Here is a 17,263-nt window from a genome sequence, read left to right as displayed (position 1 = left end):
GACTAGACTAGTTTTCTTAATAATAGAGTAGCGGCAGCAACAGCAGGTCTATATATCTGTAAACTTTTTTCTGAGCACAGAAATGTTTTCTTCATACTGATTCTCAATTCATAATTTTAAAGAGCTTTTTGTTTTATCTGTGTCTTTTCCATTTTGACTTTCATACAGTTTCATGAGATAATGCCAGCTGTCATACATATCCCTTTTTACTATTATTTATTTTATTTATTTATTTTTGACTGTCCCTGGTCTTCGTTGCAGTACTCGGGCTTTCTCTAGTTGCAATGGGCTCAGCAGCTGCAGCACATAGGCTTAGTTGCCCATGGGCATGTGGAATCTTCCCAGACCAGGGATCAAACCCATGGCCCCCTGCATTGGCAGGAGGATCGTTTAACACTAGAACCACTAGGGAAGCCCCCTGTCATACATATTCTTTAATTTTGTTCTTTTCCTTCGTATTTAAAACACCGTTGCTGGTGTGTCTGTAGTGAGTACTGCTGAGGCAGTTGTTTGCTTTTGTCATGCTTAATGATGTCCAGCTTTGTCTAGTTTGGACTATAACTTTACTAGCCCTTTCACTGTATATTTTGCATTCAGTTTTTTTAATGAGGACATCAAGCAACAAGATAATTCAGCAAACACTTGCCCAAATACTGCTGTATTGAGTAGGATAGTGATGGTGCCCCCCAAAACGGTTGATTGTCAAAAAACACCACAAGACAACTAGAAATGTTCTAGAAATGTTCTTTAGTAAATTAAGTGTTGGAGAGGTCATGTAGGAATGTTTGTTATTTTAAGTTGTATGACATTTGAATATTTTCAACTCAGGGTCTACTTGAATTTAATATTTTGTTTTATTTTATTTTTACTAGAGATAACTTAAGATGGTCCTTGATTTGTGGCCATTTAGTGGGTGATTCTTGGGACTGGTCCTCATAGAGAGGACCTAGAGCAGCAAAGCTGCTTGCTTCCCTCACACTGACGTCCCTGCAGATTTGCCCTTACCTCAACTTAACGGGACTTGCCTTCACTTATTTCCAGCAAGTTTGGTTAAAATTATGATGAAAAGTAAAGAATCTGCCTGCAACACAGGAGACCCAAGTTCGATCCCTGTATTGGGAAGATCCCCTGGAGAAGGGATTGGCAACCCACTCCAGTATTATTGCCTGGAGAATTCCATGGACAGAGGAGCCTCACAGGTCCACAAAGTTGCAAATAGTCAGACATGACTGAGCGACTGACATACACACACACACACACACACACACACACAGGATGAAAAAAACATTTTTTTCCATGACATGAAAGACCTAATTATGTCTGTTTTCTGCAGCATTTCTCTATCTATAGCTTTCTGTTTGCATTCGGATTGGGACTCCCAGGATCGCTTTCATCATGCCTACAGTGGTGGTAATGGACGTATCTCTTTCCATGACCCGACCTGTGTCTGTCGAGGGGTCTGAGGAATACCAGCGCAAGCACCTGGCAGCCCATGGTTTGACGATGCTGTTTGAGCATATGGCCACAAATTACAAGCTTGAGTTTACAGCTCTGGTGGTTTTTTCATCCCTCTGGGAGTTGATGGTTCCCTTCACAAGAGATTATAACACCCTACAGGTACTAAAAGGAATGAGTTATTATATGTACAGGGCCCAAATTTATAGGAAGGAAAACAGTGTTATTGTACTGCACTGAATATTTATAATTGGAATTGCTTAATGATAAGTCTCTGAGTATACTATTCTGAATATAACTATAAAACAAGGATTATAACCAGTAGGCCCTCAGCCTTTGGTAGAGCTCTGAGTTAGAGCTGTGAGTTGTTGCCGTAGTAACCTCTCTTGGTTTTCTGAAATTCTCTCTGGGAGGGGAACATCTCAGGATGTAGTGCCCTGTTCCCTAAGGTTCAGGATCTTTATTCAACACTACTATTTTCTACTTTTCTATAAACTTGAGATGAAAAATAGCCCTTCCTTACAAAAGCCTTCATTCTAGAGTAATTCAGGAGTATATTTCCTCCCCAACAAATAGCCTCTGATTTACAGATGCCAAGAAATCCTCATTTTAAAACTTTGATTGATTGATGTTATCTTCCAAAGGTTTGTCTATGATATGCCAAAGAATTTACTTTCTGGCAACATCTAAATTATTAATATTTCCAACAATGCCTCACTCAGTTCCTTGTGGATAGGGAGCAGCAGTCAGTGTTTGTGGAATTAAAATGAACAATTTAATAATTAATTCAGGATCAGTGTAGTTTGCTTTTTAAATATAAGTAATAAAATTTTGTTAAATCACTTATCTCACTTTTTTTAAAAGTGACTCAAAGTTGTTTTTTTTTAATTGTACTGGATTTCTTATAAGGAAGTAAACTAAAGACCTTGGATGTTTAGTAGTTTGAAATGTAAAGAGTTGCTATATAGATAGTGCAGAGTGATGATTAAGACCAGGAGTCTTAGAGTCTGACTGACTGGGTTCAGATCTAGATTCTGCCACTTGGGCATAAGACCTGGGAAAGTTACCTAATCATTTTGTACCTTAGTTTCCTTAGTTTAAAAATAGGTTAATCATCTATACCTTATAGGATGTTATCATGATTAAATGCATGTAAAATGCCTAAGATGGTGATAGTATTCAGTAAATTTTGCATTATTTTTGTGATGTGCTTAAACATTTTTCATTTTAACTATTCTGTCAAGCTCACTTACAAAGATATAAACTTAATGGGCTCTTCAGTCTCACCTGATGAGAGGACAAAATAAAGGGAAGCTCTTTTTTATCATCCTTTACAGTTGAAGAAGTCTGTTTTACCAATTTTCTTTAAGAAAGTGTACTTTGGGCTCTTGGAAATGCAGTGTCCCCTGTGTGACATTCATGCTTCGAACAGTTTGTTTTTTTCTAGTAACAAACTAAAACATTAAAGAATAATGAACAATTTTATCTTTCATTCAATCAGGAAGCATTAAGTAATATGGATGATTATGATAAAACCTGCTTGGAGTCTGCATTAGTTGGTGTTTGCAATATCGTTCAGCAAGAATGGGGTGGTGCAATTCCTTGTCAGGTAAAAGATTAATTCTTTTTCTTTGCCCTAAGTTAAAAGCATTAACCGCTGAGGTGCTTCAGTTTTCTTTAGGCTCTGACACAGCATGCATTGTAATTTCCACAAACAATCATATATGTTGTTGCTATCTTTTTAAAAGAAGATACCAAATCAACACCAGTATACTCAGAAAGCAGTGCAATTATGCCTTAAGAAAAGCATCCTCCTAGTAAATTGGCTTATTGAAAACTGCTGTTATTTGTATAAAATACAGAGGGCTCACAGTGGAATTTTAGAACACTCTCTGAAAGGGGTGATTATAATTCTGAGTGATAGAGTTGTAAACATCTGTACAGTGTAGTCTGTCTGCATTATTCCAGTGTAGCATTTATTCAGCACACGTTTAATCTTCTCAACTATTGACTCATCTAAAAAGTGAGGTGTGTCAATGTCATAAAATCGGTTGCCCTTTCCTTTGAGTCCACGATAGGTCTACGTTAGCAACAAATCAGAGCAGAGTTGTAGCAGTTGCACATTTGCCATAAAGAGGTACTTTGAGAAGTGGTTTATTTTAAAGGAGACAGCAGTAAAGTTGCTACAAGGAAAATCATAATAGTCTACAACAGGAGTCAGGAAACTTTCTGTATTTTAGCCTTTGCAGGTCTGTGGCAGCTCCTTAGCTCTGTTGTAGCACAGAAACAGCCATAGATAATAAGTAAATAAATGAGTGTGGCTCTGTTCCAGTAAACTTTGCTTACAGAAATAGTCAGTGGACCATCGTATATGATTTTTTACTATAGTGTCAAATACAGAATTCCTCAGTAGTGTCAGTAGCATCAATGATATTTGTTTTTTAAATAAATATAAGATTGTAGCTGCCTACAATCTACCCCAATCTACAATTGGAAAGATTAGCGATTGACCTAAGTAAAGCATGAAGGAGTATGAGAAGTGATGGAACTGTTCTGTATCTTGATTGTAAAAGTGGTTACATGGCTGAATGCACTTGTTGGAACTCATAGAACTATATACAAATAAGGGTGAATATTATTGCGTGTAAATTGTATCTCAGTAAACCCAGCCTTTTTTTTAAGCTTTTCTTACTGTAAAACCATCCTGTTTATAGAGTACGAAGTCATGAGTTAGTGAAGACCCTGAGCTGCTACAATAAGGTTAAAAATCAGATCACTTTAGTGGACACTTGCTAAAAAAAAAAAAAGCCAATAAATAACGTTTTATTTCTTTTCAGAAATAAAAATCTTTGGCACCTTACTTCGTAAACATTATTTGGTACATTACAGACTGTCTAACTTCCTAACTATAATGAAAAGTAAAGTTTTGTGGTTACTACCCTCCGAACGGAAAGCGAGCAGGTAACACAGTTTCATTTGCTACTTCTTCAGTGTTTGAAGAAGCTCAGAAAGGATGTCCGAGCCAGACCTTGTGCACCACGCAGACTTCTGCCTTTTAGTGTTTGCTTCTTCCTTTGCAAAAAGGAGGAATCTGAATTTGAGATATACTGTACCCTGAGGGCAAGGAGCTGGGCCTGGATCTACTTAGACTTGCTTGGTGAGTTTTGGGGTGAACCAGGTCCAAAACACAGTGGAAGTTATTAGCGATTGTTTTTATAATCAGTTACTATCAAATGGATTTGTTTTAATATGGAATATTTTTAGCCAGATTTTTAGAAAGCTGGACTCTGTCTTCATTAGCTGAGTAAAGTCTGTTTCATTTGGACATTACAAAAAATATTTCATTATCACACAGCATCTGAAAAAGCTAGTGGCAGAAGTAAATCATTAGGTAGCAGCTGTTGGTACCTGGAAGAGGGATATGCCTTGCCTGCCTTCCTAAGAGATGACATCTCTCCAGGGGACCTCTATTAAGCGTCCTTGGGCTTTAGAAGTAAGTGCCAGTCTTGACGGGCTTCCCAGGTGGCTCAGTGGTAAAGAATCTTCCTGCCAGTGCAGAAGACCTGGGTTCGATCCCTGGGTGGGGACGATCCCCTGGAGGAGGAAATGGCAACTCACTTAAGTATTCTTGCCTGGAGAATCCCATGGACAGGGGAGCTTGGCAGGCTACCATCCTTGGTGTCGTAAAGAGTCAGACATAAGTGAATACGCATGCATGCACATGTGAATCTTGGCACTTCACATGGTACAACCACCTAATACTGCCTTACTGGCCTGTTATTGTCAAGTTACTAGACTAGGTTAGAGAGCAAAAACAATCCTCCTCTGGATTGCTTGCAAAGTCCACCCTGCACAGGATCACTTGGAAGCAATGAGAAAAATGAAAATGATCTGTAACTAATCTCTATTGTTAGTATGTTCTGAAGTCTTTTAAAAATTATAAGTTGATTAAGAATGCATTTCAGGACTTCCCAGGTGGTGCAGTTGGTAAAGAATCCACCTGCCAATGTAGGAGACATAAGAGATGCGGGTTCAATGCCTAGGTCTGAAAGATCCCGTGGAAGAAGGAATGGCAACCCGCTACAGTGTTCTTGCCTGGAAAACTGCATGGACAGAGGAACCTGGCAGGTTACAGTCCATGGGTCACAGAGTCTAACACGACTGAGCACACATACACACTGATAGTACAGTGGATAAGAATTCACCTGCCAGTGCAGGGGACACAGGTTCAATCCCTGGTCCAGGAAGATCCCACATGCCATTGGCCAGGCCCATGTGCCACAACTACTGAAGCACTCACACCTAGAACCTGTGCCCTGCAACAAGAGAAGTCCCTGCTCGCCACAACTAGAGAAAGCCCACAAAGCAACAAAGACCCAGTGCAGCCAATAAATAAATATTTGTTTTTAAATAATGCATTTTAAAAGTTTTATCTATACATGGTAAATAAATACATGTTTATAAACACATGTTTAAAGCAGTTGTCATTTTAGTTGACCAGAGGTAGGTAAAGTTTGTCATCTTTGAAAACAAAGTGTCATGAATCAGTCTTCAGACTTCTGTGCTGGTACCTCCTAGGGACACACATAAATCCTTATGCCATTTTTGACAGCAGCGCCTTAGGTGCCAACTCCTTGTCTGAGAAGTAGGATTCTAGTTTTAATACAGTTAAGTAAGAATTGGTTATGAGTGGTTTTGTCCTTGTTTTAAGTGTTTACAGGTAGGTGCTTTTCTCTAAAGGTTTAATTAGGTAAAATATAGTAAAATGCATAGATCTTAAGTGTACATTTATTGAGTTTTTTTTTTATAGAGTTTTAACAAATGTATACACCTATGTAACTGCTCTTCCAGTTAAGATATAGAACATTTCCATTACCCTACAGTTTCATCATGCCCCTTCCTACATACTACTGTACAGTATCACCCTACATTCCCTATTTGATTTATCTTAGTTTTGTTTTACCTGTTCTAGAACTTCACATATATGTATGTATAGAATCATACAATGTGTCTGTCATCTTTCACTTGACAAAATGTTGTTGAGATTTATTCACATCTTTGCTTGTATCCCTGCAGAGGTACATTTTTCAGTGCAAATGCAATTCGGGAGAAATGAAAACATTGCCAAATGAGACTGCCTTAAATAAATATGTTATTTCATGGACAAAGCTCCTCTCACTCTTCGCAAACAGGTTGTTCTGGTGACAGATGGCTGTCTTGGCATCGGTAGAGGGTCTCTGAGGCACTCCTTGGCTACTCACAACCAACGCAGCGAGAGCAACAGGTTTCCACTACCTTTTCCTTTTCCATCTAAGTTGTACATCATGTGCATGGCGAATCTGGAGGAGGTAATGCTTTGTACTAAGTTCTTTTTAGTTTGACTAGATATGTTCTGGGGACTCAGTTTAATTTTTAGTATATTCCACTAATATTGCATTACGTATACAGGCATGCCTCAAAGATACTGCAGGATATTCCAGACCACCACAATAAAGTGGGAATTGCAGTGAAGCGGGAATCACAATAAAGCGATCTGCATTAACTTCTTGCTTTCCCAGTGCATATAAAAGTTGTTTACTTTAGTCTGATAAGTGTACAATAGCACTAAGTCTAAAAAAAATCTACATACCTTATTTTTAAAATATTTTATTGCCAAAGAATGCTAACCATCATCTGAGCCTTCAGCGAGTTGTAATCTTTTTGCTTGTGGAGGGTTTGAAATATTGGGAGAATTACCAGAATGTGACACAGAGACAAGTGAGTAAATGCTGTTGGAGAGATGGGGCCAATAAAATTGCTTGACACCGGTTTGCCACAAACCTTCAAAAAGGCAGTATCTACGAAACTCAATAAATGAGGTATGCCTGTACTATCACATCAACCTGCATTGTTTCAGCTGAGACTGATTACTAATCATATTTGAAAAGACTTTCTGTCTCAAAAGCTCTCTGAAAGCACAGTGTTGCCCCATCTCAAGAGACATAGAAGGAGTTTTTATCCATCCTACTTCCCACAAAGATCCTTCACATGCTGAAGAGTCAAAATGTTCTTTTTGGTGTTCAGTGTTTCCCTCAGTTAGGAATTCTTTACATCCATTACACTAGGAATGTTGACAGAAGTATGCTTTTTTTTTTGTAAAGTAACACAACTCTGATGAATGTTTTATTAAACTCCACTTCCTGACTTTCCCATTTAGCTTGGAAAGTTATTAGATTTTTCTTCATCTCAGTTTTTCTATCTGTAAAATGTAGATAATGATGGTTTTTAACCAAAAGATGTTAGAAACATTTGGAATGGAAGATGGTCTGTGAATACCAGCTGCAGTCACATCTGAATCATTGCAAAACTACTTGAAATGAAATAGCTCTACTGGTATAGTTTTCTGTAACATTCCTCTTTGGTAACTTTGAATCAAAATTGTTTTCCTTCTCACATTGATTAAAAAAAAAATCATCTCCCTTATGTGACCTTGGTGTGTTGATAATAATGTCTCATTTTACGCCACTTTAAAAGGGTCGTTTTGCTTTCTAGCTTCAGAGCACTGATTCCTTGGATTGCCTTGAACGTCTTATAGATTTAAACAATGGTGAAGGGCAGATTTTTACTATTGATGGTCCCCTGTGCTTGAAAAATGTACAGTCTATGTTTGGGTGAGTATACACATTGAGCTTTTTTGCCTTCTTACAATCTGTTATTATAATTTAATAGGAAACAATAATATCTAGTTTACTATTTCTAATTGTGTCATTTCATTTTCCCCAAGTTGCACATTTTTTCAGATATTATGACTGATAATAGTGACTTTTAAAAGTTTACTCCCTTTTAAATTAAGCATATCTAAATCTATAATGCCTATAGGTACCGATTTCCTTACATTGATAGCAATTTCAAAGATGAACTTGTGTTTTGGGCTTTTCAGAATTGAAATTTCCTCACCAAAAATATCAGATTTTGTTCTGATTCATGAATGGTCAGATCATAGCTTTGGAATAAACTTGAAGGGAAAACACACTTGACATCTTAAAAAAAAAGTTACTTGGAAAAAAGTACATGTGTCATACTGCTCTTCCTATAACAAATAATCATCATATTCTAGAAAGCTGATAGATCTGGCATATACACCATTCCATGCTGTTCTCAAGTGCGGCCACCTCACCGCCGACGTGCAAGTCTTCCCCAGGCCAGAACCTTTTGTAATAGATGAGGAAATTGATCCTATCCCTAAAGTCATTAATACAGGTAACTTTTTTTTTTTTTAAACTTCCACCTTAGTACTTCTGTTATCCTTACTTTCTTCTAACTCCTGATTTTCCTCTCCTCTCTTCAGGAGGGCTGAAGAGAAATATATACTCAGTATACTTTGGATGGGAGGGTGCATTGCCTAAAGGTTGGCATATAAGTGGTCTTCCATAGTGAGATCATGAGTTACTCTCCAATCCTAGATGATTATAACCACAAATTACTAGAGTTGGAAACCAGAGCGAAATTCACTATCATTGAAATCCTTGAGGTAGTTCTTTAACAGAGATAGTAAGACTGACTAGCATCATTATTAAGGTCATATATGAAGAGCTAGCTTCTAAACTTGTCTGTGTGCGTCTTCCTTGTGACCCTGGACAAGTCACTTCCTCTAGTTCTTATTGGCTGGGTGAGTGGAATCTAGGTGAAAAGTGGTCTCTCAGGTCTCAACTCTGATCTACTGTACCCCTCTCATCCTGCTGCTTGTATTATGACTAAATGAAAGCAATGTACATGACTTCTATCTGGCTCATGTTGCCAGTGCTATACTTAGGTTAGATTGGCAAAGCCAAGAATCTAAAGTAACTAGGGTAGTAGAGAAGAGAATTGTCTCATATTGGCAGATGGACTCCTTGAGTGGTGGGTACATGTTGAACCATCAACTATTTTAGTCACCATTTCTCCCTCTGTCCCTGGCATAGTGTCTCATGCTCAGTAGACATTCACCAGGTAGCTGTTCAGTCACCAAATGATTAAAATTAAATACAACTAGAGATTCATTTCATTCTTTAAATGTATAGATTTCAAGGAGTTTTTGAGGGAAAGGCTGTGCACAAGCTCTTTTATTTTCTGGGCTTTTATTTTCTGCCCAGATGTCTGAAAGTAGGACATCCGTCTCTTTTTTTTTTTTTTTTGGCATCCGTCTCTTTCATTGCAACTAGACAGCAATGTACCAAATGTTTTGTTGCCTTCAAACCAGTTAGACTCCCATCTTTTTTTGGATGAGTAACTTTGAATAGATGTTTTTTTCCAAGAAGCACTTTCTATGTATCAGATTTCACAAGCACAGTGTTTAGGTGGGGAAATCAAATATGATGACTGAGAAGGTTATTGGAAATTTCTCTGAATGACTCTAATACTTTGCATTTTAAGTCACTAAGAAAATAAGGATAATTGTCTTATTTAATGGACTAAGTTATATAAACTTTTAGTCCAGGATTTTTGTTAAAGCTTATATTTAAACCACTTTAAAACTAGCCTTTTTCTACTCAAATGAAAAAATATATATAACCGCTTACGCTAATTCATTTGTTAATCAGCTAAAAAAGGTAATGACACTAAAAGTCCAGAGAATCAGGTTTCCTGATTATTCAGTATAAGAAGTATGGTATACTCACCATGATCCTGACTTTTTTAAAAAATTGTTTTGAGAATGAGTAAAATATGAAGGCTTCTTCCAACAAAAAATAATGAGTGACTTTGTTTTTCTTATTTACAGTTTTTAGTGTTTTCTAAGTTTTTATACTAACAGCTATGTAATCAGAAAGAAACTTTTAGAGTGTACTTTGGGTTTCAACTTTTTTCTTTTTTACTGATTTTAAATTTTCAAAAATACTTTTGGTCTTTAATACAGTTTCTATAAAGCAAGGAAATCATTGTCATATGTAGACTGCAATCCTGGTTTTGTAGAAAATGTGTTTCTTTCTCTCAGGGAAAACATTTTTAATGCAATAGCCTTACTCTCCAAATACAGGCTGCTTTCAGTTGATGTGGAAATATTTGTGTATGACGCCCCCTGGTGACCAGAACATCCCTTTACTATACAGACAGACAACCATTAAGCTTTTGCCTTGGCTGGGGACCTAGCCTCATAAAAAGTTTAGCTGATTTATCATAAAACTTAAGTCCATTAATTAGACAGATATCCTTATTTTCTTAGTTACTTGAAATGCAAAGTGCTAGAATCATTCAGAAAAATTTCTAATAACCTTCCTAGTCATCATATTTTAATTCCCCAACTAAAGACATAGTGTTTATGAAATCTAGTACATAGAAAATAATGTACTTTCCCATAAGACGAATTAATTCACCTTTTAATTTTTCCTGGAGTGTAATTGCTTTATGATGCTGTGTTAGTTTCCGCTTTACAGCACAGTGAATCAGATATATATATACGCACACACACACTCCGCGGTTTTGTTTCCTCTCCATTAGGTCACCACGGAGCACTGATAGAGTTCCCTCTGCTATACAGCGGCCTATCACTAGTTCTCTGGTTTGCATAGTCTCAGTGTATGTGTGTGTCAGTCCCGGTCCCCCAGCCCGTCCCACCCCCACTCCCGCTTTGGTAATCATACGTGTGTTTAGTACATCTGTGACTCTATTTCTGCTTGCAAGTAAGTTCATCTATGACATTTTTCTAGATTCCACATATGAGCAACATTCTGTGATATTTGTCTTTCTCTTTCTGACTTACTTCAGTCTGTGTAACAGTCTCTAGATCCATCCATATTGCTACAGATGGCATTATTCCATTCCTTTTATGGCTGAGTAATATTCCATTTCGTTTCTGTACCACATCTTCTTTATCCATTCCTCTGTCAATGGACATTTCCATGTCCTGGCTAAGTAGTGCTGCAGTGAACATCACGGTGCATGCAGCCTTTCAAATTGTGGTTTTCTCCAGATATATGCCCAGGATTGGGGTTGCTGGGTCATGTGCTAGCTCTGTTTTTAGTTTTTGAGGAACTTCCATACTGTTCTCCATAGTGGCTGTACCAATTTACATTCCCACCAACAATGTAGGAGGGTTTCCTTCTTTCCACATCATCTCCAACGTTTATTGTTTGTAACAAATTAATTCTATGTTGATTCCTTCTTTTCAGATTTGGAAATAGTGGGATTTATTGATATAGCAGATATTTCAAGTCCCCCAGTTCTGTCCAGACATCTGGTCCTACCTATAGCACTTAACAAAGGTGAGTTCTCTTCTTATTCCAGTGATACATATGAAGTATCTTATTACCTAAAGTTATTCTTAAATGTTGGATAGTAGAATAGCCCATTTTGAAGAGTTTTGGGGAAAGCAGTATTTACTGGATTGGATTTTTTTAAAAATTGAATGTTGCCTAATATATTAAAAACTAATTCTGCTGCTTTATAACTGTGGAAGGCATTTGACACATATTTATTGTGTGCTGCTTGTTAATTTACAGTGGAAGTCCTCTTTAGAGATGAGAATGCTCGCTTAGTTCCTCTTCCTGGGCTCTGTCTTTCCCTGTGGGATCATGCTGGGGAAACCAAATTAGCTCTTAGAAGGTTGCCTGATGAATGTGGAATGTAGCTTTGTAGCAGGAGACACTGCACCTGTTCTCTACTGGCGCTTAGCACATAGCACATACTCAGCAAATACTGTTGAATGAATGAATGGATCCAGGCCCTTGTGAGGCCACATTACTTCAGAATATACTTCTCCAGTAACTATAGTTACAGCTCCTGAATTCAGCATCTCTCCGGAGAATGTTAGTCTCTAGCACTTTAAACTTCTCTTTTCTCTGTTTTAGGCTGACCATCTCCTTCATGTTCACCAGCTTTCTCCAAGAAATGTATACAGTCAATCAGGTTTCCCCCTACTGAGTTATGATCACATTCCATTTACTCAACGGTTATTTCACTTGGCATTTTGGGTATTCCATAATCGTCCATCACATAGACAAAATCTTTGATATGTTCTCGCAGATGACTGGTTGTGATCATTGTGTTTATACTTTACCTTATTGTTCTTGATATTGGATAACAACCAGGTTTCCCTTATTTCTAAGGTCCTGGGGGAATTCTGCACACCCATATAAATTGCCAGGAAAGAAAGTGGGCAAAATAAAGAGTTCATATAGGAGAACAGTGGAAAGAAAAGTATGGGAAGGCGAAATGGAGCTGTGTTGTAAGGGCTATTGAATATCAAGCCAGGCAGATTCTTTCTATTGAATTAGAAAGTCTTTGAATCAGCTTGAGTAAACAGATAGTTCCAGAAGGAAGTTACTTGGAGGAAGATGCATTCATCTGTCGGCAGAGTATATGAGAGAACCTGGAGTTGGAGAAGCAGGTCAAGAGGCTTATGGAGTAGTCACTGTTCTTTGGGGTATCCCATCCACTTGCTGCCTGAGGGCTGTCAGTTGAGAACACTCTTGACATCTCTGAAACTCTATTTCTGCTTCAGTGGTGCCTAAAATTCCCAGAGAGCATCTAGCTTAGTGTTCTAGTAGAAACTATGGAAAGCTGATCTTTCATGTAACAGTTTTGCTGAAATATAATTCATATACCATATACTTCACTCATTTAAAGTGTACAATTCAGTAGTATTTAGTGTATTTACAGAGTTACACAACCATAACCACAGTTTTTTATTCAGAATTTTAGAATTTTCACTACCTCAAAAAGAAACCTTTTAGCTATCAATCCCTAACCTTCCATCTCTCTTAGCTTCAGGTAACTACTGATATCCTTTCTATCTGTATAGATTTGCTTATTCTGGATGTTTCCTATAAATGGAATTCATATAACATGTGAAAACTGATTTTTATGTGGACATAGGAAAACTAGAATATGAGTTTTTCTTCCTTGTTACAATATTCCTTTATAATTTTGTGTATGCTCCTTCCAAGGTTAGAAGCAGCCAAGAGTGCAATTGGGGCTTGGGCTTTTTCTAGCTAATATCAGTCTGACTGGTTTTCTGTCTCTTTTCACAGAAGGTGATGAGGTGGGTACTGGTATAACTGATGACAATGAAGATGAAAATTCAGCCAATCAGATTGCTGGCAAAATACCCAACTTCTGTGTCCTGCTGCATGGCAGCCTAAAAGTGGAAGGAATGGTGGCGATAGTTCAGTTAGGGTGAGAAACTTTTTTACCTTTTGTTGCGTGAAAGGGAGAATCAATTTACAAACTGAAGTATTTCCCAGATTTTTCTGAAAGAATAGAAAGGGTCTCATCACTCTTTTTCTCTTCCTGCCGTATCCTTCCCACCTACTGTCACCGTCTACACTTCTCTTTAAAGCATCCACTAGAATAAGTACAGAGTGAGTCTTTTAATTATATTGCCTTTATATTTTTTAGATGATGATGAGCATTTTTTATTTTTTTTAATTTATTTTTAATTGGAGGATAATTCATCAACATGAGTCACTCATAGGTGTATACATATGTTGCCTCCCTAATAAAGTATTTTTTACATTGATTTTTTTTTTTTTTTTTTTTACTTTTTATTTTGTATTGGAGTAAGCTGATTAACAATGTTGTGGTAGTTTCAGGTGAACAACAGAGGAACTCAGCCATACATATACATGTATCCGTTCTCCCCCAAACTCCCCTCCCATCCAGGCTGCCTCATAACATTAAGCAGAGTTCCCTGTGCTATACAGTAGATCCTTATTTTGCCTTTATATTATATCTCTTCTCAGTTTTCCTCTTTTCTGTCCTCTAGGAAACCTGGAGTCAGTTAAAGCACTGCTGCCAACTTGTTATAGGATCTTAGGCAGTATGCATAGACTCCTCAGCTATAAAATGAAAACAGATGCTGGTAATATTGAACATTTTACCATGTGCACCTCTAGGCACTTTACATATGTTAACTCATTTAATCCCTCATAACACTGCCTTAGACGAGGAAACTGAGACTTAGAGAGCAAGTCATGGTACTTGCTCAAGGTCACACAGATATTGAATGAAAGAGTCAGGATTTTTATCCATACGTTGTGACTCTATAGCCCATGCTCATAATCACTGTGCTATATTCCTTCTCTATAAGGAATACCCTTCTAGCTTTGACTTTGGATATAGTCTGAAAATCTGCAGAACCGCTGCTTCCTTTTCAAGAATACCTGTTTATTAGAGAAGAGGTGACTGGTCATCCTCTGGCCATCAGCCAGGGTAGAGAAGATCAAGAGTTGTTAAGAATACCTAGAGGAAGCACGGCTCCATTTCTGCTTGAGTTAAAATTAGCTGATCCAGAAAGACAAATGCAATTCTTATTAGGTATCGGTGTGCTAGATTTTGGTACTCAAGTTACTTGTACTGACTGTGAATACAGGAATCACCTGATGCCCTTTGAGAAGTGTGAACAGAGCTGGGTGATGGCTTTGCAGACTACGTTAGAAGGGCTTCTCTGTGTGGTATTCGGCATGTGAATGATTCGGAGGTGGCTGAAGAGACCTATAGGTCACAGCTCTTACTCCTCACCATACCTGCAGCTATCTGCTGCCCTTGTGATTCTCTTTTTCTCTTATAAGACTGTTTTTGATTTCCATATCTATATAACTAAATAGTAATACATATCTCCAAGGAATGCTACTATTAGGGGGCAGTAGTGTTCATTTGTAGGTTTAGGATTTGGCTTTAATAAAAATAATGCACCTAATTTCAAAGCTGAAAGCCGTGACTCTCGAGAGAAAAACACAGGGTAGAGTTATTTAACTTGACAGTCCCAGGCTTAAAGTTGTTCTGACCGTTCGTCTTCTCCCCATCTAGGCCTGAATGGCATGGGATGCTCTACTCTCAAGCTGACAGCAAGAAGAAATCAAACCTCATGATGTCTCTCTTTGAGCCTGGCCCAGAACCTCTCCCGTGGCTAGGGAAAATGGTGCAGCTGGGTCCAATTTCAGGTATACCTCAGATCAGATTTTATTTATCCTGACTTTGTTTTCTCTCTGCTGTTCTGAACGGCTCTCCCTGTGAGTCAGAGAGCACGTGATTTCCCTTATGAGTGCCCTGTGGTTCCTGATGCTGGATGTGTACATGGAGCGCCCCAGGAGAGTTTAATGTTTGGACTTTTAACATTACAGCTCAGGGGAGACAAACTTTCTTTAGTGTACTATTTTTTTTTTTTCTAGTAGTGTACTATTTTTAACTCGGGTACCCCTAGACATTCTTAGATAATTTAATCCCATTCCTTCTTGAAACTGTTTTCCCTTAGTTTTCCTCACATTGCATTCACCTGGTGCTTATCTTTTTCCTTGGCAACTTTTTTCTCTTGTCATCCTGTCTTTTCTTCCCCTTGCTTTATGATTTCCCAGGATGGTGGTCTTTGCATTCTACTTTTGGGTTATTATTCTCCCTTGTTTATTTCATCAGCTGTTTTGGCTTCAGACTCTCAACATATCTCTAACTCTTCGTCCTGCTTGATCTCTTCCTGAATCTTGCACCTGTATTTCCAGGTTCCCACTTGGACCTCTCCACCTGGATATTCTGTCACAGTCCTCAAATTGGCATGTTTGTGGCAGAAACCATCATCTCTCCCTCCCCCATCTCTCCCTGTCCCCCATGAACCATTTCTTCTTCTGATTTTTCTACTCCTGATTGAGGCCTTTGTACTCCTAGGCACTCAGGCTCCAGCTGTAGTGTCTCCCTGGACTCATTTGGGCCCATTTCAATTTTAGGAACATCTACCAAGTAGCCTATTCTGTGCCAGGTCTGCAGGCTAAAAGAGTCAGCAAAAGTTACTCAAAGACTAGTCGAAAGTGGAATAATAAACCTAAACTGGCATGAGATCAGGGTCGGCCTGAAGTAGGGGATGGTCAGCTCTTCCTCGAGGACTTGGGCATATCTCCACAGAGGAGAAATACCATTACTGAGTTTTGAAGAAAAAGAGAAATTTGCTCCAAATAGAGCACCCCTAGAAAAGAAAGAAGCTGGACGACAAAGTGGGAGGGTGGGGGTGGGAAGGCCAGATGGTATGTTAGAGGTTGGCAGTGGGATGGCAGGCAGGCCTCATCTGAGACTTTATTCTACAGATACAGGGAAGTCACTGAAGGAGAGTAATATGATCAGATCCTTCTGGCTATGATGAGAACAGTGGAGATACCAGTTAGGTGACTATGTATTCTAAGTACTGGTACCTTCTGGAGTTGTGTAATGTGGCTGAAATCCAAGTGAGAGATCATAAATTTTGCATTTAGAAAGAAAACTCTGTGGAGTGTGGATTTGAAAAGGTATGGGCATCTTGCTGTTAGAAGTCTCCTGTGACAGTCCTGGAGATGTCAAGATGAGATGCAGAACAAGGCCAGTGGCTGGGAATAGAGAGGATGCAATCCATGCAAAGATATTTCAAAGGTGGAAACAGCAGTATTTAGATACCAGAATAAAGGAAACAGAAGAGTTGAGAATGATCCCAGGTTTCTGACTGGGGCTGCAGGGTAAAAAGGTGGTACTGATAATTGAAACAGAATAGTAGATTTGGGAAGAACTTCTCTTGTGCATGTTTATGCCTGTGAGATTTAGGTGAAGGTACCTATAGACAATTCCTGTAAGAATCTGGAGTTCAGGAGAGAGGACAGCGTTGAAAATACAATTTTTAGTTATAAACATATCAGTGATCTTTAAAATGGTGAGAATGAGGGAGATTGCTAGGGCAATAGTTGACAAATTTGAGTTTTGTTATACAAAAGGAAACCTGGAGAACTTGTTTTAAAATTCTGTTTCCTGGTCCCCACCTACAGAGATTCTGATTTAGTAATCTGGATTCAAGATCAAGAACTTGCAGTTTTAATATTACCTAATTGATTACAATCTAGGTCAA

The 17,263-nt window shown here is 38.3% G+C and overlaps 1 protein-coding gene across 3 annotated transcripts in view; it reads left to right on the top strand.

Moving 5' to 3' along the window:
* Positions 1-17,263, top strand: part of INTS14 (integrator complex subunit 14) — a 32,233-nt gene that overhangs the window by 3,160 nt on the left and 11,810 nt on the right. For 2 of the 3 annotated variants that reach the window (XM_043470828.1, XM_043470829.1), the window contains exons 2-9: positions 1,334-1,617; positions 2,957-3,064; positions 6,648-6,803; positions 7,987-8,105; positions 8,552-8,694; positions 11,580-11,672; positions 13,440-13,584; positions 15,217-15,350. In XM_043470828.1, the coding sequence (XP_043326763.1) occupies positions 1,396-1,617; positions 2,957-3,064; positions 6,648-6,803; positions 7,987-8,105; positions 8,552-8,694; positions 11,580-11,672; positions 13,440-13,584; positions 15,217-15,350 (1,120 nt within the window). In that variant the 5' untranslated portion in view covers positions 1,334-1,395. The remainder of the gene's footprint in view (positions 1-1,333; positions 1,618-2,956; positions 3,065-6,647; positions 6,804-7,986; positions 8,106-8,551; positions 8,695-11,579; positions 11,673-13,439; positions 13,585-15,216; positions 15,351-17,263) is intronic. The other variant, XM_043470830.1, reaches the window with a different exon arrangement.

Source organism: Cervus canadensis, chromosome 6, assembly GCF_019320065.1.
Source record: "Cervus canadensis isolate Bull #8, Minnesota chromosome 6, ASM1932006v1, whole genome shotgun sequence".
Taxonomy (NCBI): domain Eukaryota; kingdom Metazoa; phylum Chordata; class Mammalia; order Artiodactyla; family Cervidae; genus Cervus; species Cervus canadensis.
The sequence above is the reverse complement of the archived record's forward strand: the minus strand, read 5'-3'. Positions and strand labels throughout refer to the sequence as shown.